A 25,675-nucleotide genomic window follows, 5' to 3' on the forward strand; every position below is an offset into this window, starting at 1 on the left:
CATATGCTGGGGCAGCTCCCCTTGCCTGGGGACGAGCAGAACAGGGGAAGTCTTGTGGTTTCTCTTAGTTTAGTGTCTTTGGTTGGGGTAATGCTGGCAGACATGAGGTGTGTGGTGTCTTGCCCACAGATGAAAAAAGGCAAGTTAACAAGAAACTGTGTGGTTCAGAAACCCTGCTCATGGGCATGGGTGTCTAGAGAGTCCAAGCAACTGTTTCACTTCCTCTGATGGCATGATACCGAATACTTCTCCAACGTGCAAAGCTTCCAGCTCAGTCTGTCCAAGAACATTGCTTCAACTGAACATTGCTCAGTTTTAATTCTTAGCTCACCTGCGTGGGCCCTAATTTCTCTTCTGACCTCTTATTTATCTCAGAATATGGGATGAGCAAGAAAGCCAGAGGTTTCCCTACACGTAAGCCTTGCGCATCTCTCCTCCAGGGCCGGTGCCCCACGCCGTGCGTGTTTATGAAAGCAGGGATGCCTCCATCCCTCCCTCCCTCTCTTCCTAACCCCACCTCCCCAGCACGGCTGGAGGCGAAGCGGGGCCGGGGCCTGCGGGGCCGGGCCGGCCTCTCTGCGCAGGGGCGGGCGGCAGCCCCAGTCCGCTGCCGGGCACCGGCCCCAGCCCGCCGAGTAGCGGCCCCGCCGCCGCCGGTGCCGGCTTTTTGGCATCCCTAATCGCGGCTGGCCCCTGTGATTGGCTGCGCGGCTCTGACCCCGCTCGGGCTCCCGGCTGGGCGGATAAAAGGGGCCTGAGCCGGGGGCTCCCAGGCATTCCCGGAGCGGGCACCAGGGACCGCTGGCCGCAGCATGACGGGCAAAGCGGGCGCGGCGCTGGCCCCCAGCCTGCCCGGCAAGCCCAAGCCCGACGGCGCGGCCGCCGCCCCCGCCGCCCCGCCACTGCCTCCGCCGCCCCCCGCGGCTGGGGTCAAGTCCAACTCCGGGCCCACCCCTCCCCGCTGCACCGGCTTCGGCATCCAGGAGATCCTGGGCTTGAACAAGGAGCCGCCGTCGCACCCTCGGGCCGCCCTGGACTCTCTGCCCGCCGGGCACCTGCTGGCGGCCCGCTCCGTACTCAGTCCCGCCGGGGTGGGCGGTGTGGGCATGGGGCTGCTGGGCGCCAGCGGCATCCCCGGCTTTTACACCCAGCCCACCTTCCTAGAGGTGCTCTCCGACCCCCAGAGCGTCCACCTGCAGCCCCTGGCCCGGGCCCCCGGGCAGCTGGACAGCAGCCAGACGGCCAGCTCAGGTAGGCACGTCCCCGGCCCCCGGGGACCCGCTGCCCCCCGCCAGCACCGCCGCCCGCACCCAGCCGCCGCCCGCACCCCGTGTCCCGGCGGGAGGCCACTTGCTCGGCGGTGGAAGGGAGATTTCGTTTCGATCCCGAGAATGAGGAGAAGGGCGGGCGGGACCATATTTTCCCCCGTCCGGGGCTGCGGCCGCGGTCTGATGGCGCGGCCCCGGTCGCCCGGCCTAGGGATGCGCAGAGCCCCGTCGGAGCGGCCCCCGCGACCCCGTGTTGCCGGATAATTGGGGGTCTTTCGGCATCCTTTTCCTAGACGGCAGCAGCCTCCCACAACTCTGCCTACAGGCCCCGTTCCGCGGCCGCTTCGGGTCCCCCCAGAGCGGCAGGCAGCAGCGCCGGACCCTGGCTCCGGGGGCAATTCCCGGCCTCCCTCCGGCAGCGGCGCCCGTCCCGAGCCGTGCCCGTCGCCCCCGCTCGCAGCACGGCCCGCCGAGCAGCACGGCGCCGGGCCCGGGCAGGTGGAGCGGCGCCGCAGGGCAGGAGTGGGACCGGAGCGCGCATCGAAATACGGGTCCCCGATCGGTCCCCCGGTTGCTCCTTCGGGGCAAAGGCGGCGGCGCCCTGCCCTCAACACCCCCGGGCCGTGGCATCCCTGGGGAGCCGGGGGTGGCGGATAGGCAGCAGCTCTTCCCGGGGCTTGTTTTTGCTGGTTGGTAGCTCCATAAACCTCAGTTTCTCCCTCCCCGCTCCGGTGTTTCCGGGGCGCAGTCCGGGATCCCCGAGCTGGAGCAGGCGGTCGCGGTTGCCCGGCCGCGGAGCGGGGGCTGCAGCTTTCCCGTTCTCCTACGGTTTGGTTGAGCTCGCCGGGCTCTGCGTGTCAGCAGCGAGGCAACAGCAGCCTCAGCAAACGACTCTGGTGGAAAGAGGCGAGAGCTAGAGCCCGGTCCCGGCCCGGAGCCTTCCCTGGCTGGGGCGTACCGCCCCGAGCTGCTCGCACCGGATCGGGAGCGGCGCCGGTGCCGCGCTGGAGGGAGCAGCCGGCGTCGGGCCCCGTCCGCGGCGCGATCGCAACGAAATCTTCGGCCAGAGCCGGCGGAGGGAGCGGAGCCGGCGGGCCTGGCCCGGAGGACTCTGGCGGGGAGCGAACCCCAGCCCACAGCCGCTGCCTGTCTTTCCGCAGATTCCGAGGATGTCTCCTCCAGCGACCGAAAAATGTCCAAATCCTCCCTAAATCAGAGCAAGAAACGAAAGAAGAGGCGGCACAGGTAAGACAGCGGCGGCCCGCTCCCGTCGCCTCGGTCCCCAGGGAACCGGCCAGCGGCGAGCCCTGCCGCCCCGGCCCGCTCCGGCCTGGAGCAAAACATTCTTCCCGGCCGCCGGAGCGCCCCGGCACTCCTGCGGCTTCTTCAGTGGGTCCTTCCCTTTATTCTTTCTCCCCGTCCAAAATAAATCGGATGCGGGGATGTGCCTACAGGGGGATTCGACCACAGGTGTAATTTTATTTAATTTTTTCTGGCTGCGGATCCAGATATCCCGGGTCGCAATCCTGTTCAGCCCATGAGCTGCGGTGGAATGCGGATCATCAGTGTTTGGAAGGGAAAATCATCAACCTGTCAGAAATAATAAAAGCCGTTTTCAGCTCCACATGCAGCAATCTTAATACTGGCTGTCAGCAAGATAGAATTCCTATCAATAATTTAAATATTTTATTACGCAAAAATAAATATTTTGCCAATAGATTAAATAGTAGGGAATCAGAGACAGCCTGCAAAGAAGCTGAAGAAGGCTGGAAAACTGTTTAAGGAAACGAAGATCCACTTTGGGATTTGGTTTCCTATAAGCACGGTCAGGGTAATAGACTTTGCCTGACTTCTCCCACAGTTAAAATGGAGTTGGTTTGTTTGCGCTTTATAAATAGAAACGAAAAATCCCGTGCTGGGTTCTGGCATTGCTGTGGCCAGAGAGCCAGGACAAAGGAAGGCCAAACACCATCCACTGAGGGTGATTTAGGAATAATTAAATCAATCCTGCCACGATGCAGGAAAGGTGGATTAAAAGACGCTCCAGTGAAAGCTTAGCAGGATGCGGGGTGGAAGGAGACCGACTGTCCCAGGAGACACCCTGCTATGTGTGCAACAGGAGGCTCGGTCTGGAGGGCTGCTTTCCAAAGCCGGACCCCTCCCCAAGCAAATGTTCCCAGTTTGGGTGCTCTGGAGTAAGTACGAGTTCATTTTCTTTGCACCCCAGACGGGGCTGGGCGATAACACAGCTGGGATTGGTATACAGGTCCTGGTCTGCATGAGAGATAGGAAACGAAATTCAGATTTGTTTTGTTTTCAGTTCTAGACAGAAACAGACCTGCAACATTTGTCTGTAGTTGAATATTTCGTTGTAAACAATTAAGACCTCTAATTGTACCGAGGAAGAGCTGGAAGATGACTGGCCAATAGCCTGCAAATAGCTGCAGGATAGAAACCCCAAAAGGGCCAGTGGGCTGTGAATTGCAAAAGGGACGGGGACTACCCGGGCATGAGCTAAAAAGGGAAAACTTCAGCTGAATGTCAGCAAAACCCTCCCGCCGGTGAGGCTGGACAGGCTTCGGCGCTCTTGTGTGAGGAAGACGGAGGGGAATGCTTGAAATTTAAATTGGATCAAAATTGGAATAATTTTTCCTGAGGTCGCAGAGAGAGAAAATACATGATTCAGTGTGCTTCTGCTGTCCCTAGAGTTCACAGATTTGTCAGAGTTGAAGAAAAACTGTTTGAAAAGAGAATGGATTTAAAAGTGAATTTAAAGAAGGGTCTGATCGCAGGCAGGTCCCTTGCATTTGCATCCTGCTTTTGTTAGCATTATTATCGATCTGGTGGAATCCTTTTCATTTTGTATAGGGGAGGATATTTCTGATATTTTCTGTTTATGCTCTCTGGAACTGAAAGGCTTTTCTGAAATTTGGATGTATTTTAGAAAATTACTCTATTTCCTCTTTCTTTCTGGGAGATACATGTTTTTTAGATTGAAGGTAAATTTACACATTTACTTTGCACAAGGGCTGCAATTCGTTGTTGGGTTTAGGATTGTTTTATTTTGGTTTGGTTTTTTCGTTGAGGTTTTTTTGTTTGACTTGGTTTTTTGGTTGAGTTTTTTGTTTTGTTTTTGTTTTGTTTTTTGGTTGGTTGGGGTTTTTTTGTTTGTTTGTTGTTTGGGGTTTTTTTTTTGTTTTTTTTTTTTTTTTTGCCATTGCAGTATTTTTAGCTTTTATCTAAAATTGTGCTTTCTCTACTGGAGGAGTTGAAGGGTGGGAGTTTTAACCCTCAGGGAGTGGAAGTGGTCCGAGACTTCTCATCCATCTGCTAGGGAGGGGCTTTCATCTGTCTCGGCTTTCCAGCTGCTGATTTTTCAATTTGGTTGTCCCAAAGTGAGAACTGGCTGTGTGGAGGCAGGTTGGGCTGCTGCCTGCCCAGGGCAGTCCAGGAGGATTTCTAAAGGATAATGGGGTAATGCAAACTAGCAGGGAGCAGCTAAGGAAGCTAAGGAGATTTTGGAGTGGAAGCAGCCAGGGGAGAGGCAGAGGAAGGGACCTGGTCCTGGCTCTCATGGGGAAGAACTGGTGAAAAGTGGTGGGTTAGGGTGGAGAAAACATTTGGAGAATTCGTCCAAAGACTGAGACTCAAGGTGAAGGATTATTTGCTCTTGGAGATTGAAGAGGCTAAGGACCAGCAGCTGGGAAAGGGCTCAGCACCTCTCCAGACGGGGTGCTGAGGAGGGGATGTGATGATCCTCACGAGAGGCGGCAGAGTCTCCGATCAGCTGCCATCTCTGCGGGCGCTGGCTGCTGGGGAGGCACTGTCTCCAGAGGCAAGTCCCTGAAAGGGAAGGTGATTTGTAACTGTTAAAAATGCTGTCTTCTGGCATTTTCTGGTTCTCCTTTCACCCTGGCACTTGACCTTTTGTGCACAGAAACACAGGAGGTGGGGAAAAGCTATGTATTAGCCGGTCACCCAGGTTTCACTCTTTTCAGTGTCCATTTCTCTGACTCTTCATCATCTTTGCTGCTTCTCGTGTTTTGATCAAAGAGTTTTACTCCCCTCAGGACAATCTTCACATCCTATCAACTGGAGGAGCTGGAAAAGGCCTTCAATGAGGCCCACTATCCTGACGTGTATGCTAGAGAGATGTTGGCCATGAAAACAGAGTTGCCAGAAGACAGGATACAGGTAATCATATCTCTTGGACCCCCTTATTGTGCTGCTCTCAGCCATGCTCATCCCTCCATGAAGAAGAGGTAGTGGCATGGGCAGGCTGACATTTTTCTGAATAAACTTCCCCAGGCTGTTCAGTCTCCTGCTTTTGATGGCAGGCAGATCAGATATTCTTGGCAGATTTGTATTTGGTGTTTGTATGTCAACATGTGCTGTGCCTGGTGTGTGGTGCTAGTGATCTGGGGGTGTAACAGAGGGGATCTTAAATCAGAGAAGGACAACAGGCATGCAAAAAAAGATGACAGTATTTCAAGGTCTTGCTAAAAGCAAGAGAGAGCCTCCCAGAGACCATGTCTCCATGTCTGGGTAGGCATTGCTGAAGGGAAAGAGCTCATCTCTGCTCCTCTGGCCACAGAAGGATGCACAGGGATGGCGTGGGCAGCTAGTACAGCTGTGGGTAGGATGCAGTGTGGGAATGATGGGTGAGTCCCAGCGAGATGTTTGCACCACATCTGCACTTTGACTGGATTTGCCTCCTCAAGTGATGTTTCCCTGAAAGTTTCTGGGGATAATTCTTTGTTATTTTTGTATTAATCTGTTAAATTTTATTAAGGTAACAGCTTTTAACATTGAGGTTTTAGCTGCATGTCAGTCCTGTCATGGTACTGTGAGGAGGTAGAACAAGGGGGTGTGGAATATCACTGCTGTGTGGGGAGCAGGAAGGAGCAGCCTGAGGTGCAGGGCTGGGCCAGGACCAGCCTTTGGCATGCATTACAGCCAGAAAGCTGGAGAAGACTTAACAGCTGCTGTTTCCAGTGTGGGAGGCACACTGGACAGAGTTAACTGATGTTCACAAGGGTGGGCAGCAGCCCCTTTTGCCTCACTTTACCCCATGGCTTGCTCCCACCAGGTTTCTACACAAGGCACAGGATTGTAATGGTCAAGCCTTGAGCAGGTGGAGTTCTGGTCTGGCTGGAAGTTAACCTGCCCTGGTTCTCCACACAGTGGCAGTGGCTGGCTGCTGTGACTGGTGCACTGTAGTTTCTACAAGAGACTTTGTCCTACGTGCCATGTCGTGTTGGGAGGGTCCTGGTTTCCCTGGTTCCTCCTTCTGTTCCTCCCTCATGCATGCCCAGCACCCACCAAGCTGTGTCTTGAGCTTCTGCTCTTCCTTTGCTGAAGAGATGGCCCAGGAGGCTGCTCCCTTGTGGGTTTGGAATGTAGCTCAGAGGGCACTTAGCAGGATAGCACTGATGCTGGGAGCTGCTGAGGTATGACCCTGTGCAGGGACAGGAAGATCTCCAAAACAAAAGTGTAGCCTTTCTCCCCTCTGTTCTGAGCCCCCCTCACTACCCTTATTCTTGTGCTCAATCAAAAATGACATTTTAATAAAAGCAGCTCATGCTTCTTATCCCATTGACCTGGCAGGACTCCTGCTGATCTAACAGCTTGTAGATAACTTGTGTGCTAACAGGATTTCCACCAGTCTTCAGAAATAATGCCCCACCATCTCAAATCCTACCTGATGCATTAGGATTTTGCTCTGAGAAACAAGCCCTGATGCTTTGCCTTTAGAAAGAGTGAAATGGATGGATGGTCACTTCTCCACTTGTGATCCTGTAGGACATCAGGCCAAGAGAGGAGAGATTGTTGGGAATTTATTGTTGCCCACAGCCACAGTTTGGTGCTGGGCTGGAAAGAAGATCCTTTGATTTCCCATAAAAGACCTTTCCAAGGAAGAGGTTCCTCTAGTGGCACAGTGTATGTTGAATTCCAGAGGCCCCATTTCTCTGGCCAGAGCTGAGAGCATTCACTCTGTGTGAGGTGGAGTGAGATCTTGTGGCAGACAGTGTAGAGCTGACACAGCTTGTACAGCTTCAGCACCTGGAACGCCCTGAGTATCTTAACTGATCTGGAAATTAAATAGCAGGAAAAGTATCTTAGCTGTCCCTGACTGGTCTGCCCTGTCATTCTGCAGCTGGCTAATGAGCAACTGCTTAGTCTTCCTGTATTGCAGCTTTTTAACCTAGGAGGGCTCCTTACTGTGACCCCTCTGCTCTTGAGATCAGGTTAGACTTGGGCAGCAGAAGCACCCCAATGTATGGCTGTTCTGAACATCAGGTGTAACTAATGGCATGTGTATTCCAGAAAAAAGTGATTGTGAATAACAGTGATTGTAAATAACAGTTTTTCTGGCCATGAAAGAGGAAATAATGAGAAACAACAGAATTTCTGTGGCATCTGTTGAGCACCTTGCCAGGGTGAGCATCAGTCTCACAGAGGAGTCCTGAGCACCACTGTTCTTCCCAATAGGTCAGCAATCCACTGTCCCTTACCACACATTCTATGAAATCTTCTTGTCAAGATTTTTTTTCTGTGACAAGCCATGGCAAGGTGATTCCCAACTTTGATCATACTTCTTGATACTTTACCTCATATTTCTTTTCAACTTTGGGCCTTTTTGTTACAAGCCTAATTATTTCCCCTTGGTTATAAAGTTCATGCTCTTTAAATAAATGTAAGATATTTCTTCTCCTGGTCACTTTTGGTTTTCATCATTGCTGAAGTAAGTTGCAAAGATCTTTCCTTAAATCATCCTTCATAAATCACATGCTCATCTCTTAATCATGTGGTTGTTCTTACGTGAAGCCATCCTGTCTGTCAGCCTTCCTGGAGATAAGAGACCCCATGCCTACAACTGCACGCTGGGTGTGTTCACAGCAGTTCAGCTGGACTTGTGGTCCTTTGCAGTCTTGGATTAGCACTGATCTGCTTGCTTCCCTATTTATTTCTACTATCTAATGCAGTTGCTTCAAACTTCTTTTAAACAGATTTTATTTTATGCTCAGGATTTTTCCTTCAGTGTTCTGGGTTTCATTTTTTGTTAACTTTGGCTGACAAGCATAAAAACATCCCTACCAGCTCTGACAGTGGTGAGAGGTGGGTGCCACACAGGGCAGCTATCTGGTGATACTGAGCACTTTGTCAGTCTCCTGGGATTTTGAATGCATGTAAATTTCTTAATATCCCATGGCAAGAAGTTCTGCAGCAGAACTGCCTGAGTGCAGTAGATCTTGCTTTGAATCTCTTAGCATCATTTAATGCTCCTTGGAAGAGACAGCTTACCATGAATCTTTACTCCCATCTTCATAATATTTATAATTTCACATCATCACATTTTTTTCCTTGCATGAGTTTCCAGCTGCCTGAGGGAGCTGTATAGTTTTGCATTTTCATTGCAGCTTGTGGTTCCTCTCATCTTTCAGCAATCTCCTTCCTGTAGGTCATTAATGAAAGTGTTTTCTAATATTGTTGTGAGCATCATATGTTGTGGACTTGTACAGCATTTCATGTGGTTTCCCACTGGATCCTCACCTAAGACTGATGTCTACCCCTTATTTTCATTCATGGAATTATTTCTCAGGAGGTATTAGTCAAAGAGAAAGTAAATCAATCACCTATGAAATTTGATGTGAAAGTGAAATTCAAAGAGGGCAATTGAAAGAATGATATATAGGAACTGTTTGCAGATAAAGCCTTCAGCAGAACACTACAAATAGCCATCAGAGGCCAAGAAAGTGACTGGTTTAAGAGAACATTGAATACAGGAAAAAAATATTCAAACCCTCCATTTAAAGAGGATACGAAAGTGTATTTTTTTTCCAAGGCAGACACCCACTGTATGTGTCCTACTCCCACACTGAGCTGGCTGCTCCTGGAAGGAAAATTAGCATCCTCCCATTGGGCAGCATGGGAAAATAATTTTTTATAATAGTGAGACACTATGCACAAGTCACATCAGATGTCACTGTGGCCATTTTGCAAGATACTTGAAAAAGACCACATTCATCGATGTATTTGAAAGAATATTCATAGGAGTTGAAGTGCCAGTATTGGAATAAACCCTGTTTATTCCAGGCTGTTCTGTAAAATCCAAGAGAGGTAAGTAGATTCCTGTGAGGAAGTATATCCTTATTAAACATGATTAAGTATTAAAAATGTCCTGAGGCTGACAAATACTTAAATTGCCGTTTCTCATAACAAATCTCTTAAATGTAACATGTAGATTTTACATAAGTTAACCCTATTGAATTTAATTATACATAACAGTTCCAAACTTTAAACTGAGTAGTTACAATATGAAAGTTCAGTAACAGTTTGATTTGGGGATTATTGAAATGATTGTGTATGTTTGTCCTTACAGTATGTCTCCTGCTGATCAAACAAATTGATTAATCAGTATTTAAAAAAAATAAGATCCTGACTGCTATTGTAGGGACATTAGAGTCACCTTTTAAGGGAAGTAATCAATTAAAAAAGGTAATAAAACTGCTAAAAATTGTCAGTTCTTGTTGTTAAAAGGTGCATGGTAATTATTGGATGACAATTTTTGGGACAAATGAAATTGCTCACGCAAGCAAAAGGAATCCCAAGAAGAGGCTGGTGCTGTGTGAGGAGTGGGGATTGTCTGTGCATCCAGCAAGCTTTGTCAGGAGGCTAAGAGGCCAATTTTGGCTAAAAACAAAACAAGGTCAATTAAATCTCTAATTGAAAAAGTATTGGTTTAGCTACCAGATTAACACATTTCAGTATCACTGTGAAGCCCTTTAGGAGCTGAACAGGGATGGAGGAATCGGGAGGAGTAATCATTTAGAGGGAAGCAAGTACCAAGAGTGTTTTGCAAGGACAGAGGCTTATCTTCCTTCAGTTTTGCAAATAGGTTCCCTGTTTAGAGATAATTTGACAAGGCCTGAGGAGCCTGTACTGCACTGAGTGTGAGCTCAGGAGTGAAGCCACGGAGCCCCCTCAAGGAACATGACAGCATGAAGGAAAAATTAGTTTTATGCAGCTTTAGCAGCCCTGGCTTCTCCCTCTCCTGCCAGATTTTCTTGCTTGTTGCAGAGTGCTGAGGTGTAGCCTGAATCCCAGGGTGTAAGTATGGAATGCTGTGATTGCTCCATGCAGCAGGTGACCTTTCCTGAATGTGTGCCTGGAATGGCTGCCAAAGCATTACTGAGTGCTGCAGAAAGTGGTGATTGTGGCTTTTCTAAGCTTATCACTATCACTCTAAGAAGTGAGGACCTGTCTACTTTTGTTAAAATTTTGGGTGACTGTCACACATGGAACAGAGCAAGGCCAGCATGAGGCACTGCCAGTGGGCTCCAACTGGTACCTCTATACAGCATTTTCATGGGGACCGTGTAGCTGGAAGGAAATTGCTACACTGGGTAGGGTTTTTGGAGGTAGATTACCAAGGTGAAGGACAAGCCAAAATTGTTGCCATTGTGTGAGCCAACTATTTCAAAAATATACATTTTAAGAGCTCTGCAAGCAGTTAATAATGAAATAGAGTTGAGCAGCTAGTGCTGGTTACCTTTGCCAATAATTCGTGAGCACTGGGGCAAGCCATGGCTCTGTGATACCAGATAAGTGTCATAAACTTCCCCTATGCTTCTAGAAATGTAGAAAGTGCACAAGTGAGAGTAATAAAACTAATCAAACTTAGTGGCTTACTGAGGATATTATTATGAGTTTTCATCATGGCATATGGTGCATCTTTGCCTCCATGTCTTTAATTGGTATGTTAGGAGTTCATCCACTTTTCTGCCTCTTCAATAACATGCTTGTTTAGTTGATCTAAATTCATATTCATTTCCATTTTTCAATTAAGAGTTGTTTAATTTGGCCCTTTCTCTAATGGATTGTTTTCATTACCCTTTATCTATGGCCTGTTTTCAGCCCATGTGCTAGAACTTCGTTTACAAGTTAATTACCAGAGCTGCAAACAGAGGGGCTGGGTGATGGGCAAGAGCAGGGGCCCAGGCAAGTTTTCCAAAGGGATTCTTGTCTGAAAAGTCTTACACCACATGCTTTTGGACAGAGAAAGAAAATGTGGTAAGAGAAAAGAAGGAAAATCGAGGGCTGGGAGTGACACTTTAGCTTAATGAAGTGGGGGCTCTCCTGCTTGTTGCTAGACCATGCAGATTGCCTGCTTATCTTGTGGGATTTTACCCTGCTACAGCTGGGGCTGCTAGGTGCAGTTTTAAAAGGTCTTTTTGGTGGAGAGATGAAGGTATAAAGTGATGAATATTTTCTTTACCCAGGTACTGCTTTATCCCTCTGTGTCAGTCCCTGAGTTGCTTTAGTCACTGATCAATTTTCTAAATGAAAGAAAAAAACAAATAAAACCAAACTTGCCTCTTCTTGCCTTCTGCTCTGTTCTTACAAGATGTTTATGGCTGTCCCAGGAGAAGGGACTGGGAATTTGATGCGCTTTTGCACAGAACTGGGAGGAAAACAGGGGCCTTTACTCTGCTTGTTCTCTCCCTAGTTTGGAGACACTATCAGCAAGGATCTGACCCCTGCAAGCATTGGGTCAAACGAGTTCCCTGTGAGAGGAAAGATGGGCAGGAAAAATGGGCATCCTGAAGCCCATTTCTCTGGAGTACCTTGGTAAAGGCTTTCCCCATCATGTCCAAGAGAATCAGGAATGGCTCTGCAGGCACGATGCCAGGCTGGGGCAACTCTTCCTTGCATTCATCTCCCCATTTTCTTGGTCTAAACAACAGTAGTTTAAGGCTAACACTTCTCTGAGTTAGCTTAGGTTTGCAGTTCCTCGATCACTTTAGCTCTTCTGGAAGTACCATCCCAAATCCCTGTGCTGGGAACACTTGTATTCACTTCTTCACTTAATTATGAACTTTCTCTTATCTCTTCTGATACCACTGCAGTTTTTCACATCTGATTTTTAAAATAATTGGTCATCCCAGCAATTTCAGTAGTTAATTCCTCTCTGGCCTTATGACACACACCTGGCAGAGGTAACAGCTGATGGTTGTGTTCATGTTTTCCTTTAATGACCCTTTATTACAAAGTTTTCCTCCTTTCCTGGCTTTGAATAGAGATTTTTCTAACAGTTCAATAACACAGGCACTTTAGACACTCAGTTAATTTACTCTTCCCTTTATTTCTTAATGGATCTATTTCTCTCTGTAGTGTTTTTGTTTTACCCTGATAGATCTCAACAAGTTCTTCTGATTCTTCTCTGGAAGCACAAACCTGCTCTCCTTTTCATTGCCCTTCTCTGTGGGTGTTCTGTGAGCCAGGTTTTGCCCAGGCACTGTAGAGCAGTCCAGTCCTCAGCAGACATACCAAGAACCTCAATCTCCACGTGCATGAGGCTGCAGGTCCTTCTGTGGAGCAGAAAAGAGGAACTGAGCGCTGAAACAAACTGTTTCTACAGTATCTTACAACAAAGATGCCTTCCAGAGGGTGCTTTATTGGAGGCTGTGAAAAAGCATTAGGTGCTCCTCTGTCTACCCTGAGTGTTACTATCCTGGGAGCAGCAGTGAGAGGTGTTCAGTTTAGGACCTGCCCAGTGTGAGAAGCACACTTGCTCCCTGCTTTCTCTCTCAACAGGTAGCTGGTAGGGTCCCAAATGTCTGAGCAAAGGCAGAGCTGAAGCTATGGCTCCCACACAATTATTAGAGCTTTCAGCTGCAGCTTTCTCCTCAAAATTGTAGCAGGGGAATGCAAGCCAAGCACTGGTTGCCTTTCTGTGAGTTATATAAATGCTCATGCCATGCATGTTGCACACTCATGAGCATAGGGGTTATGTTCCTTCCCTGGGCTAGAAGTAACCTGGTGACTGACTCGTGCCTGGCTGCTGTAGCTGACCTGCTACAGCGTAGATGAGCAGCAGCACCTTGCCAGGCCAGGGTAGCTCCTACCTGTGCTGCTCAGGCAGCCCAGCACAGACAGGCTGCCCACCCAGCCTGGTCACCTGCAGCTTTGGGATCCACGTGGCAGCACACTTTCTCACTGTGCTACCCTTTCCTTTCTGAAGACACTGCTTGGCTCATCCAGAGGGAGAGCTGAACTGTGAGTGTTGTTGAGAAAAAAATTCTTGGAAGGATCTAGCCATCCCATCCATGTGAACATGCATGATGAATACCTGTCATAGCCAGATGTGCCAGTGATGTCCATTCCAAGACAACTTGCTTTATGTCCATCACATCTTTCTGATATCTCTGGGTCCCTTCACTCCCAGCCTTCCAACTCAGAGTGCCCCATCACTGTCACTACAACAACTGGCATTTGTTCTTTCACTGGATCAACTTCTTCAGCTTATATGATGACCATGACTGAGATCAAGGCTCAGTGTCTAAGTGACAGCTAAGGGAGATACCTGGGACTGTGCTGTCCTGGTGTGAGCAGCATTCCTGGCCAGCCTGCATGTCCCAGCTCTGCAGGTCACACCATCAGCGGTACTGTTCCCAAGCTGGTGGTGTCGACTACAGGTGTCAGCGGCACAGCAGCAGCCGATGCCTGGAGCATCTGTTCTCTGCAGCTGGAAGATGTCATGTGAAAACCCCTGGAGTTGTGAATTACCCAAAGAAGGTTAAGGATACACAGAGCTGAGGAACCAGTAGAGCCAGGAGCAGACACATCGTAGGAGTAGAGTGCTGAAGGCCCACCCAAGCTGGTGCATGGAAACTGATTACATCTTAGAGCATTTTATAAAATGTCATGTTTGTATAGATATCTTCCAGCTAATGCTTCAAGGGTGCTTGGGGACTTTGCAGACTGTCCCCATGCATGTAAGGCTTGAGCCCTGTCTCAGGGAGCAGTGGGCACCAGCAGTACTGCAGACACCGTCTCTTGCTGGTGCACAGCCTCTGGTGCTGATGTGTTTTTCTGGAGAAGGTCAGAGAGCACCTTTGCCCTTTGCTCAGTGTCTGGGCAGGGCACCAGGGAGCTGATGCTGGCATGCGGGGGGCAGTCCCAGAGCACAGGCAGTGCTCCACAGCCTCAGGGGAATGCTGGCATCCCATGGTCTGATTTGAGGGCCCATTGAAAGGCATTGTGAAGGGGATGTGACATTTCTCCTCTGGCTGTCCTAACTCACCTTCTCTAGCATGAAAGTGATAATGTGGTGTGTCCCTGCATGATTACAGAGTCCATTACTTACGGGTGTTTATGAAGATCTATGCTAAGGTTTCCTCTGTGCTAGGGGACCTGAAGAGCAGTGTTAGTGGAGGAAAAGAAGGCAAAATGAAATAATTCAGGCAGGATAGCTGCTTGGTTAATGGAGTCAGGTACTGGGATCACTTAAAGGATGGATGTGCACTATCACTGTTTGTGACAATGACAGATGTCTCCCTGGGTTTCTGTGAATTAGGATGATGACTGCACTCTTGTCAGCTTTCTTGTGACTATCATGCTTCTATGACCCTGATGTTCTTCTTGTTTTTCACTCAGCATGTTAGGAAAAGAGGACTTTGGGTGTTGATCTGCCAGGTCCCAGCACATGGGAGTCTATTCTGTAGTGCCAGCTAATCTACTGGTCAGTTGGAATCACAGTGTGGCCATGGTGAAGTCAGTGTCTCAGAGATGCATTTGCTGTGCAGATGTTGTGCACACACAGACTGAGTGTGTGCTGAACCACTGATCTCACTGTGCTGACCCTGCACGTCGTGTGCACACTCGTTTTCCTTTGGAGAAGATGGGATCCCTGCAGCAAATGAAGCTCTTTGCTTTTGAAAGGTTACAGGAAGTGAAAAAATGTTGCCCATGAGGCCAGGTGAAAACCCCAGATTTACCAAAGGAACACAGTTTAAGACATGTTTCCTAGTGAAGAGGGATTTTATAGCTTTGGTTGCATAAGTCAGATAAATTGCAACAACAGTTAGTCTTGGCCCATGTAGTGCTTTTAAGAGCAGGATTCAGAGACAGGACTAGCCTGCAGGGCCGGTGGCATGGTAATGCCATGCACATTTTTGCTGGGTGCCCATTAAGCCCGTACTCAATGAGTGCCCTGTTACTCTTTTAGCTTAGAGGGGACCCAAGCATGGTGCACCATCATGTCTTCACTCAAGAGGGATGAGCACTGTCTCACAGCTCATCTTGTATCTCTGGTTGGACCTGTTAGCCATGTGGGTTGGACACAACTCCAGCTTTTATCAGAAGGGCTCTTGCTATGCTATGTATAGGAATGGCCCTTTCTAAAGTGAGTTCAGCAAGCTCTTTCCCAGTGTTTAGCAAGAGGAGGGATGATGAGTCCTTTGATCAGCCATGCAGCCCATGTGCAACCTTTACTGCTCTCATTTAACTTCATAACCACTTTACACCTGCCATAGAAAGTGATGTCACCATAAACAGTACCAATAACTTTGATGTTACATTTGAAAAGACAGCAATAAACTGTTTCCAGGCTTGCACAGGTGCTGCAGTCTCCACCAGCAGTCAGGAGGCTTTTCTGCAGTGATTGCTAAAACAGAGGGATTTGAGGAAGCCCCAGGGCACAGTCAGACCTCATGCTCTCCTGGCAGTCTGTTATACAGCCCCAGTATGGGTGGGGACGTGCTCCAAGCAAGATATTAGGCCATTCTTTGCAGTGTTCACATCTTCAGCTTGAACCCAGCCAGGGCTACAGGTCCTGTCTGATATGAGGATGAGAACATCACTGTTTTATCAGAGGAGGTTTTCATTTTGACCACTGTCATTGTTAAGTCTTGGGTTGGACAGGGAGGAGGTAGAAAGGGAGCGGTGTGTTTGTCAGGAGACACTGGGTACTGAGACAGCAGCAGCCCGGGCGTGGCGGGCAGCCGGAGGTGCTGGCTCGGCCCCCCGGAGCGCTTCGGGCGGGAAGTGCCGGACAGAGAGCCCACAGCGGCCTCCCGAGTGCTGGGGAGCCGCGCTCAGCGTCACTCGCGGGCCTTGGCGCTCTGCCCCTTGCTTCGGGGGCTCTTTTGCCCGCAGCTGGGCGCAGCTGCTCCTGCAGCCCCGCAGAGGCAGGCGAGGCAGTGTCTGTGTGTCCGTGTCGGTGTGTCCGCAGGTGCGGACGGGCACCTGCCCCTGGCCATCTAGCGGACACTCAGCTCGTGCCGCTCTGGGCTTGTGCTCCACAAACCTCGCTCCTTGATACCCCCTGTAGGAATGCTACGTCAGAGGCAGGACGAGAGATTGGTTGAAGCAAAATTTCACAATTCTCAAGCCTGGAATTTTCCTTTAATAGATGAGGAATGCTTGGGCAGGAATGCTTTCTATATTAAAAAATATATATTTTTTTATATTATTAACAAAAAAAAAAACCAATATAAATTCTCCTGGCTTTTTACTCTAGCTTGGAAAATAGCTGCCAAGAAAATGAATGTTACCAGTGGAAAATTTTAGGTTGAAAAAACCAGAAACAATACACAGGAATACCACAGATGTTTTAAAATATCCCTTCACTAATTCAGATTTCTGAATTATGGCTAACCTCAGGGAGATTTCTCTCTTCAGCAGACAATGTTTCAGACACTGATTTGGTAAACAAACTAATATGATGAATGTGGATAACAAGGATGTGTCAAGTCTTATGTCCCCTTGCAAAATGAGAGATTTCTCTTCCTACAATTTGCTCTTCTGCATCATCAATAATCTGGAGAAGTATCAGTTGTCATTTGTGATTCAGAGGAGGAAACTGTTGAGATTATCCTTGCCAGTCTTGACTCCAAAATTCCCACTCCAAAACCCTTGCAACACTATAGTCAAGTACAGAGTGCCTGAACTTCTATTGCTTTGGGCAGTGGGCACTGGAGGTGAGTGTTAGGTGATGATTAAAGTTAGAAACATTCCCACTTTTCACAATACTGCAAGACAAACCTGTGCACTTTTCTCCATTGTTAATTTTTGGAGAACGGGCTTCCTGGAGCAGTTTACCAGATTTCACAAAGGGTGTTTGTGTGAAAATAGAGGTGTTGAAACTTTTTGGGGTGTAACACATTGGTCCAAAAGACACCTCTGCACATCATACTGTGACAGCTTTGCACAAACATACTTCAATCTAAAATTAATCAGAAGGTTTCAGCACTGCCCATGAGGTGTGGAAGCAGGAGCACAGTCCTTTCACCATACCCTGGGCTGTGCAGCAGAGACCCAGATGAAAACAAGTGAGAAGGAAAGTGCAGGGTACAGAGCAATGCCAGTAAAGCATTTTGCAAAGCTGAGCCAATGCTCAGGGTGGAAGGGGAAAGAGGAAATGTGGACAAACCTAGACATTGTTTGAAGCAGACCAAATCTTACAGAGTCAGAGGAAGCTGTAGAGTAGATATCTCCGAGCAAGGACAATAAGCAGCCAAAGAATACCAAAACCACAAGAGATGTGTAAGGTGAATAAAGTGTAAGGGGGAAACCCTCTCCTGGAAAAGTGAGGTGCCAGTACTAAATAACTGCATATTTGGATGTTGTGCCCGATGTGCCAACACAGCTGAAAATAGCTCTGAGTTACTAAATCACTATGTAATTCAGCTCAGAATCAAGGCATGTGAAAATTTTGGTAACACATCGATAAATTTGAAGAAATCACTGAGATCTTCTGTAAATGAAAGCCCCACTGATGGAGCCATCTGAATGAGGACAAAATCATGGAAACAGGACACAGGGGACAATCCTGCTGATTTGAAATGGCATGAGGGCTGCCAGTGCCATGCTGGAGCTCATCACTCAATGTTCCTCAGAATGAGCTTGTGACAGAGATGATTGACTGGGATCTGATCCCAGCAATACACAGTATTGAGTACCATTGGTTTCACTTCATTTCATGATGAAGCCTCAGATGAAGATATGGTTCCTAGTATTAAAGCTAGATGGTCAGTCTTCCTGATTTCTGTTCTGCTAAACATTCTGGGATTTCAAACTTTCATTTTTCCTAATCAAAACCAAGAAGAAATTCCCATCAAATGACCAAAAATTGATTTTGGAAATCTCAGAATGATCTTACTGAGATGTTGATGCAATTTTGATTTTCTCATTTGGCTTTAAAGCATAGATTTTGCATGTCTTAGGCAGCTGAGATTAAAATATGGCATTCAGAAGAAAGCTATAGATAATTTTGATTACACTTCCACTGGCTGGACACAGTTTTTCCTGTGTGATTGAATCAGCATTTTTTGATTGAAGATTTTCTACCAGCTCTAGTCAAAATTGGGCTGCCAGCTGGCAAAGCTTCTGCTGCCTCCAGCATTTGCGTAACACTGCCATGGAAAAGGGGATGCTCCAAGGTAGCAGGTTTAACACTGCCATGGAAAAGGGGATGCTCCAGGGTAGCAGGTTTTGTGGCAGTGGGCAGTGCTGGGCCAGGCTGAGACCCAGCCAGGGAAAAGGAAGAGGAGCATGTGGCAGGCAGGAATATGATAGGGGCATCAGGGTAGGAGGGAAGAGAAAGGGCAAGTGGTAAAAGCATCAGTAAAGAGGCCCCTGCAGCTCTGCACCCTGTGCTCTGGGAATGGGAGGATTGCATGATCTGGAGTGAGACCCTCTGCCGGCATCCTGCTGACTGCACAGCCAAGCAAACCCATGTTTCACACAGGCATGGAGGAGAGGGTGAAGAGAGGAAGCTCTGCATTCCTGAGGGTCTTTGCTTAGGCCCTGGAGGATTTGCAACCCTCCCCAGTCCAGGGGTTACAGACTGGCAGTATGAAAGTGTAAATCACACCGTTTATCATGCAGAGGAGATGACGTGGTGAAGCAGCCTCCTTCCTCAGCCTGGTAAAATCCTCTCTGACATGCACAGAGTGTCTTCTGCTGGGAGAAGCTGGGATCACAGCCACTGGGACCACCACCCCACCCATTCCACAGAGCTGTCTGGGGGAGCAGGCTGGCTGGGCTCCTGGGAATGGCCAAGGGTGGCTGTCATCAGTGCTAGCAAGCCACCCATCTGCCCACCCTGCAGTTCTGTCCCTACCATAAGGTTTCAGTGCTGGGCAGTTCTCCTCTGCACAGGTAGGAGAGATGATATTGCCTTGCCACCTGAGACCAGGACATCACTCAGTGGCATCAGTCTTATGGTCCCCATGTCAGAGCTGGGGGACTGGCACAGACCCCCAGTGCTCCCCACTGCAGCTTGAGCTCCCCCACAGCTACGAGTAGTGGCGACAAGAGAGGGTTAAGCTGTCAGCTCTGTAATGTTAAACAGGTGTCAAAGGCACCTCCATATATCTGCAGATTGAAATCAAATTCTTTGCAGTATAAAAAGATAAATTACCCAGGCGATTCCCGCCTCATCCCACTCATCAGGCCAGCGCCAGACGGCAAGCAATTTTTTTTTTTAATGTGCTAACGACCTAATCAAGCAATCAAGTCGGAGAAGATTGCGGAGTGACCCCGAGCATCCATCTGCCAGCGAGACCCCGACATTCATTTCCATTCTGCCGTGTGCTTTCCGGGAAAGGGAGGGAAAAAAATAGAAAAGAAAAAAAATCCTAAACAAATTAACACCCAATTTTCTGTGAGTCTAATTAGTTAAATGAGGAGGTGTTTGGGGTGTCCACCGGGAGGGAGGGACTGCCTCTCGGAGAGGGACCTGGTAACTCCGTGGCATTAATTAGCGCAGGTCAATGGCGTGGTTCCCTGGGGACCAGCTGCTTTAATTTCCCGTGATATTTCAGTGCCTGAGGCCCATCGATTCAAACTGAAATTAACTTATTTTTCAATCAGGCCTGGGCTGCCCCTGGGGCTGACTCTTCCTTTGCCTCCTTCTGAATAGACCTCAAGCAATTTTTCATCTAAAGCTGATGCCTCTGCTCGGGGGGAGAAGGGAGGGGAGCCGGGGAGGGAGGAGGGTGAGGGAGACAAGAGGAATGGAAATCGGAGAGAGAGCACTAATAGATTTCTGCGAGTATCACCCCCTCCCTGCCATTGCTGCGTGCCTCTCTGCTCACTGCCCCCCAGGTCACAGCTCAGAGATTATTCTGCCAATTTTCTGAGAAGATGAGGGGTTTTTCAAACTGGGATTTCAGGGCAAAGCGCACAGAGCAGCTTCCCCCTTCTTTCGAGCATCCGCCCCCATCCCAGCCCTCCCTGCAGGCACCGCTGCCTGTGGCCCTGTACCGCTGCTCAGACACACAGCAAATAATAAAAGAAAATCCCAGGCACGAGAGCCAAAAGCCACTAGAAAAAAGACGTTGCAATGGCAAATTAATTACATCCTGTGGAGAGGGATGGGACCTGCTTTCACGCTTGGCCCTCTCCACTCCTTCAAGGGAGGGAGGGAGAGATACCCAATGTCTGTTGCATGGGGGAAGAGGTTGTATTGCCTTTGGGATAAACATCCACCCATCTGCTTTCATCATGCTGCAGAAATACATGCATGTTCCCATGTGAGAAGGGGCCTGGCATGCCTTCTCCATGCACAAAACCCGTGTCCCTCCTTGCTTGCTCCAGGTTTGGTTCCAGAACCGCCGGGCCAAATGGCGGAAGAGGGAGAAGTGCTGGGGCAGGAGCAGTGTGATGGCTGAGTACGGGCTCTACGGTGCCATGGTGCGTCACTCCATCCCGCTGCCTGAGTCCATCCTCAAGTCTGCCAAGGATGGCATCATGGAGTCCTGTGCCCCTTGGCTCCTGGGTAAGAGAGCAACCAACTTCATGGGGGATGGCAAATGGGTAGAGACAGGGGGATGCAGGGATGAAATCAGAGTCATGTTGAAAATAGGTGAGGGGCAGCAGGGCAAGGTTCCCCCATCCTGCCACCCTCAATGCCTCTGTCTGCCAACGACCCTTGTCAATAGGGTTCCATCAAATTCCTGCTGGATCTTGGATCATGACCTGCAGAATCTGCCTGGACACAAATTTGCCCACATGCTCAGGCTGGTGCTAACCTTCCTGTCCCATGGCTCAAGCATATTTCATGCCCAGCTCTGAGCAGGGGCTCTAATCCTTGCCCAAGGCAGGAGGTCATCCCAGTCTCACTCCTCCAGCCCTGTGATGTTGGATAGGGTGTTAGGACTCCCAAATGCTCTGTCTTTGCCCAAGTTTCACTTGGTTTTCTGTGCAGGCGTGGAGATAGCAGCTACCCTGTCACACTCCTGCTCTTTGCTTCCCTCTTTCTGACCTTCCAGGCTGGTTCTGCCCCAAAACTAGTATCTGGCATCTTGACAATGGGCTGTCCTGTCCTTATGTCTGTGTGAAACAGAGAGAGGCAGAAGGGTGTTTGTGGTTTGACACAGAAATAAAAATATCCCTCCTAATGAGGGATCTCCTTCACCAGCCTCGGTGAAGCTCAGGCAGCTATGCTGCTGTCTGAGACCCTCATCTCCATGCAGGAACAAGTTAGCTTCAGGTTCACAGAGAGAAATGAAGGGGAGAGTAATTATAGACCTTTGGGACCAGCCACAGTCCACAGGTGCTGGGCTGCCCTTGTGCGGGGGCCAGAGCGAGTGGCTCGCCATGACTGCTGTGTGAAGCAAGGGTTTCTGCTTTTCCTTAATTCTGGCCTCTCTTTATCTTTGCTGTTTTCAGTTCAAGATGGCTTTCCCATGCCCAGGCGCTTTTCTAAACCCGAATACCAACAATTCTTTTTAGGGATGCACAAAAAGTCTCTGGAGGCAGCGGCTGAGGCGGGGAGGAAGACAGAGGTGGAGCGCCAGGCCCTGCCCAAGCTTGACAAAGGTGACAAGGAAGAAAGGGGTCCTGATCCCAAAACCACCATTTCCCAGGAGGAACTGAGAGAAAACAGCATTGCTGCCCTCAGGGCCAAAGCTCAGGAGCACAGCACCAAAGTCCTGGGGACCATTGCCGGGGACAGCCCAGCCCCAGGCAGGAAGCCGGAGACAGGGGAGGAGGCGGCCATGGCAGAGGATGAGAGACAGACGGAGAAACTGAACTCATCGCAGAAGGAGGAGAAGCTGATCTAGGGGGAACAGAGGTGGCAGAAGCCAGCCCCGACAGACACTATGTCCTCTGGGGGCCATGTTCCTCTTTGGACTGCCAGGTGTCCCTGGCCACCCCTGCCAGGGAGAGGGGTCCTGGTCTCTGTGTTTGGGGCTGCCTGGCAGGGGTGCCCACTGCCTGCTCCCCTTGAGCATACCTCTGCCCCTCGCTCCTCCACCCCACCAGGCCTTCCTCACCCCCCACCCCTTCCTTCTGGGGAACTGGGAAGTGTCACATCATTGCTGCCACCAATGACACTAAGGCTCTGGTCCCTTCAGCCTCACACCTGGCTCTGGGGCTTTCTCCTTCTGCTGCAGCCCCAAACCCCATTGGCCGTCCTGAAGCAAGCCTATTCCCTGCTGCCATGCCTCTCCTTGGTGCACATCTCTGCCCAGTGCTGCCCAGGCCCCTTCCCCTTGTGCCCTGTCCCACGTGCCCCAGGCAGACACGTCACCTTCTGCTGGCCATTGCCTCTGCCTGTGGCCCAGGCTGCAGCAGAACAAGCCCATGGCAGAGCTTGCATGAAACGATGACCATCCATCTAGGGCGGTTTGCATCTTCCACCCATCTCTCCCTGCTCAGCACTAAGGTCTGCGGGGAAGGGACTGCAGCTTAAGAGCAGTTATGTTTTGCCTCTCTTTGGCAGGGAGAGGCAGGTTTAGCCCACAGGCACGACACCCTGGTCCTACCTGGCACCCTGAGCTGACCCCAGCCCATTTCACTGGCTCCTGCAGGGCTGGGTCTGACTCTGCACCAAACACCAAAACCCTACACCCCTGCAGAGGGGATGAATGGTGAATTTATTTATTGAATACATTATTCTAGGTGAGACAACAACATCCACCTAATGTATTTATTGAATTAAATTTGTCCAGTACACCCTCTGAGCGTTAAAGGGAATGACAGCCATGCACATCCACCGATACACCCTGTAACGTGTACACGCGTTCCATAGGAGCACATGCAGACCCACACATCCAAACTCACTCCATGGTACCATCACCTTCCCACCCCAGTAAAGCACTGTTCCCCCTCCGAAAGCCCTAGGACAGTGACTTCCAGGTGACCGTTTTTGTCCTGCTTTCAGCTGTGAGCACCCTTTCCCCAGAGCTACTGTTTCTCTTCCATCAGAGGTTAAGCCCAGACATCCAACCTGTTTGTCTTTGTCCCCCGATTGTTTGACGTGTTAGATGATAGCCCATGGAGTGTAAATAATGTATATACAGTGAGAAAATAATTCAGTATTGAGGTGTTTGAGATATGGAGCTGTAACAACTTCTAGTCATCCAGCATCTGTGATTTATGTGCCATTTTCTGTAAAGATATGAAGAAGAATAAAGCTAAACAGGAATACTGTGTATGAGTCCAGTCACCAATGTTCAAGGAGGGCAAGTTCAGCCAAAGCTCAGAGGGAGTTGGATGTCATGCTGTAGCCAGACAGAGGTAAGAGATCCAAAGCAGTCCAGAGGTCTGCACTTTCCTCCCCACTGGGGCATGGAAGAAATGGGGCTTGGGTCTCTCTCTGCAGTGAAATACAAAACTGAAAAGGGTGTGCTTGTACTTGGAGCAGAAGTCACAGCATACAACTGGTAAAAGAACAAGTCCCTTCAGTGTCCAGAGCAGCCGTGGTGCTTGGGGTCACCCCATATCACATTGCCCTGGTGTTCAGAGAGTCAGACAGACCTCCAGACAGGCTCAGCCTCTGCCAAAAACAGGCTGCAGGGCCCCGCTGGCCTGAGGACCTGGGGCAGCAGCCAGACACCACAAGTGCAGGGGAGCTGGTTGAGAGGGAAGGGCACCCACGGGATTTACAGCTAGGTGAGCTCCAATTCAAGAGCAATGGAAGCCTATTCTGGGTTACCAGGCACAGTGGGTTTAGTGGTGGCCAAACACCAATGCATCCTCTAGAATTATTAACTCATTTCCTGCTGTGAGAGGGATTAGGAGGAGGACAAAACAGGCTCAAAACTTTAAAGGGCATAAATAAAACTTTATTAATAGAATTAAAAGAAAAATATAAAAAGAAAATCAGAATAAACCTTCAGAACACTTTTCCTCCCCCCACACCCTCTTTTCTTTCCCACTGAAAATGTAAAGAGACAAAACCTGGGACTTTCAGTCAGTTTGTCACCTCTAAAACAATCTTTCTTCAGTTCTCTTAGGGAGAGGAGTCTCTCTTGCCACACTATGGAGACTTCTCCACAAGAAACGGTTCTCTCATGGTTTTTAATTTCCACATATAGCAGCCACCTGGAAATGTGAAGTCCCTCCCATCTCTTGCAGCCTTCCCACAGCCTGTGTTCATGGGCCATGTCAACTTATAGGGTACTATTTTAAGGATGAGCAAAAGTTCTTTTCATCCATCTCTGGGAACAGAGGTTTTCTTCTTTCTGTTCCTGGGCAAGGTTTCTCCTCTCTCTCATGTCTCTCTGTTCAAGCTTCTCATTGGATCACAGCCACTGCAACATCTGCTTATTTCAACACAGATTCCCTCCAATGCATTCCATGAATTACAGGGAAAAAACAAAGTCTGATATATCAAATGTATCTTCACCATAGCCTTACAAAAGAATTTCAGCCCAAAACTAAGGCATCTCTTCAATCCCCTCCCATCTAGAATTTGACTCCTTCCTCACTGACTTCAGCGTCCCATGTTGTTTTTCTCTACGTGTCTTCACCTTTCCTTTTCCTGATTCGGGAGAGAACTGGTATTTGTAGGCTTGTTTGTTCTCAAGCTTAATCAATGAAATAGTTCTAATAGAGCTCGGCAGTGCTGAAAGGTTGATCTCATCCAGGCTCTGCATCAGAGAGATCGCTCACTGCGCCTCTCGCTGCTGGTCATACGCTCTCCGCCAACACTGTGCGAGTCGTGCCGGCCGCTGGCTCTACTCAGTGCTTTTCTTCACATGGAGCACTGAAAACAGGAAAAGCTGCTGCTGCCATTTTTGTCCTTCTGTCCACAGCATGGCTGGCTAGAAGGGGCTAAACAAAGTTCATTGTGAGCCATGCTGAGGAGCCACAGCCGTGCGCTTCTGTCCTGGTCGTGCCGTCCCGACTATGTGGCCGCTCCCGGCCCGAGATGACAGTGGCCACTCCTGGCCCTGGCTGCTCCTGGCCTTGGGGCTACACATGGGGCCAGCTGTGGGGTCACTCTCAGCGCTGGTCCTGGTCTCGTGGTTGCACTCAGCGTTGGAATGGGCCTCGTCAGCATGGCCTGGTGAAGCCGCTGGCAAAAAAGGACCAGCAGGCTCTGCTGGGGAGGGGCCCCAGCTGCCTCACTGGCACAGGGCCTGGCAGGCTTCGCGGGAAGGGGCCAGTGCCACAGCAGAGCCCGGCGCAGCCCAGCCCAGGCAGGCACCTGCTCACAGGCCGAAAGTCGAGAAAGCTTCTCCAGGCCTTCGGTCGTTCGTATTTAAACCCGCTTTTCCGCAGAGGCGTGTGCAAGTCTTCTTGAGTGGTTTAACCGCCTATCAATCTCCAAACTAGCCAGCTGATTGGCTCTGCCAGGCCCCCAGGGACCCGCCCCTGCGACCAGT

General features: G+C 49.5%; 1 protein-coding gene across 1 annotated transcript; it reads left to right on the top strand.

Moving 5' to 3' along the window:
* Window positions 1–812: 812 nt before the first annotated feature.
* VSX2 (visual system homeobox 2) lies at window positions 813–22,123 on the top strand. Its single transcript, XM_036384751.2, has 5 exons — window positions 813–1,251; window positions 2,429–2,513; window positions 5,339–5,462; window positions 20,655–20,835; window positions 21,792–22,123. Exons 1-5 carry the CDS (start codon window positions 813–815, stop codon window positions 22,121–22,123), a joined length of 1,161 nt encoding a protein of 386 aa, XP_036240644.1.
* The last annotated feature ends 3,552 nt before the right edge of the window (window positions 22,124–25,675 follow it).

The sequence above is a fragment of the Molothrus ater genome, chromosome 6, assembly GCF_012460135.2.
Source record: "Molothrus ater isolate BHLD 08-10-18 breed brown headed cowbird chromosome 6, BPBGC_Mater_1.1, whole genome shotgun sequence".
Classification (NCBI taxonomy): domain Eukaryota; kingdom Metazoa; phylum Chordata; class Aves; order Passeriformes; family Icteridae; genus Molothrus; species Molothrus ater.

Bases quoted from the DNA above. Each gene is read 5' to 3' on its own strand.
- VSX2 (XM_036384751.2), top strand. From the start codon at position 813: ATGACGGGCAAAGCGGGCGCGGCGCTGGCCCCCAGCCTGCCCGGCAAG. The intron at 1,252-2,428 runs GTAGGCACGTCC...GTCTTTCCGCAG, and splicing joins CAGCCAGACGGCCAGCTCAG to ATTCCGAGGATGTCTCCTCC. The intron at 2,514-5,338 runs GTAAGACAGCGG...TACTCCCCTCAG, and splicing joins CGAAAGAAGAGGCGGCACAG to GACAATCTTCACATCCTATC.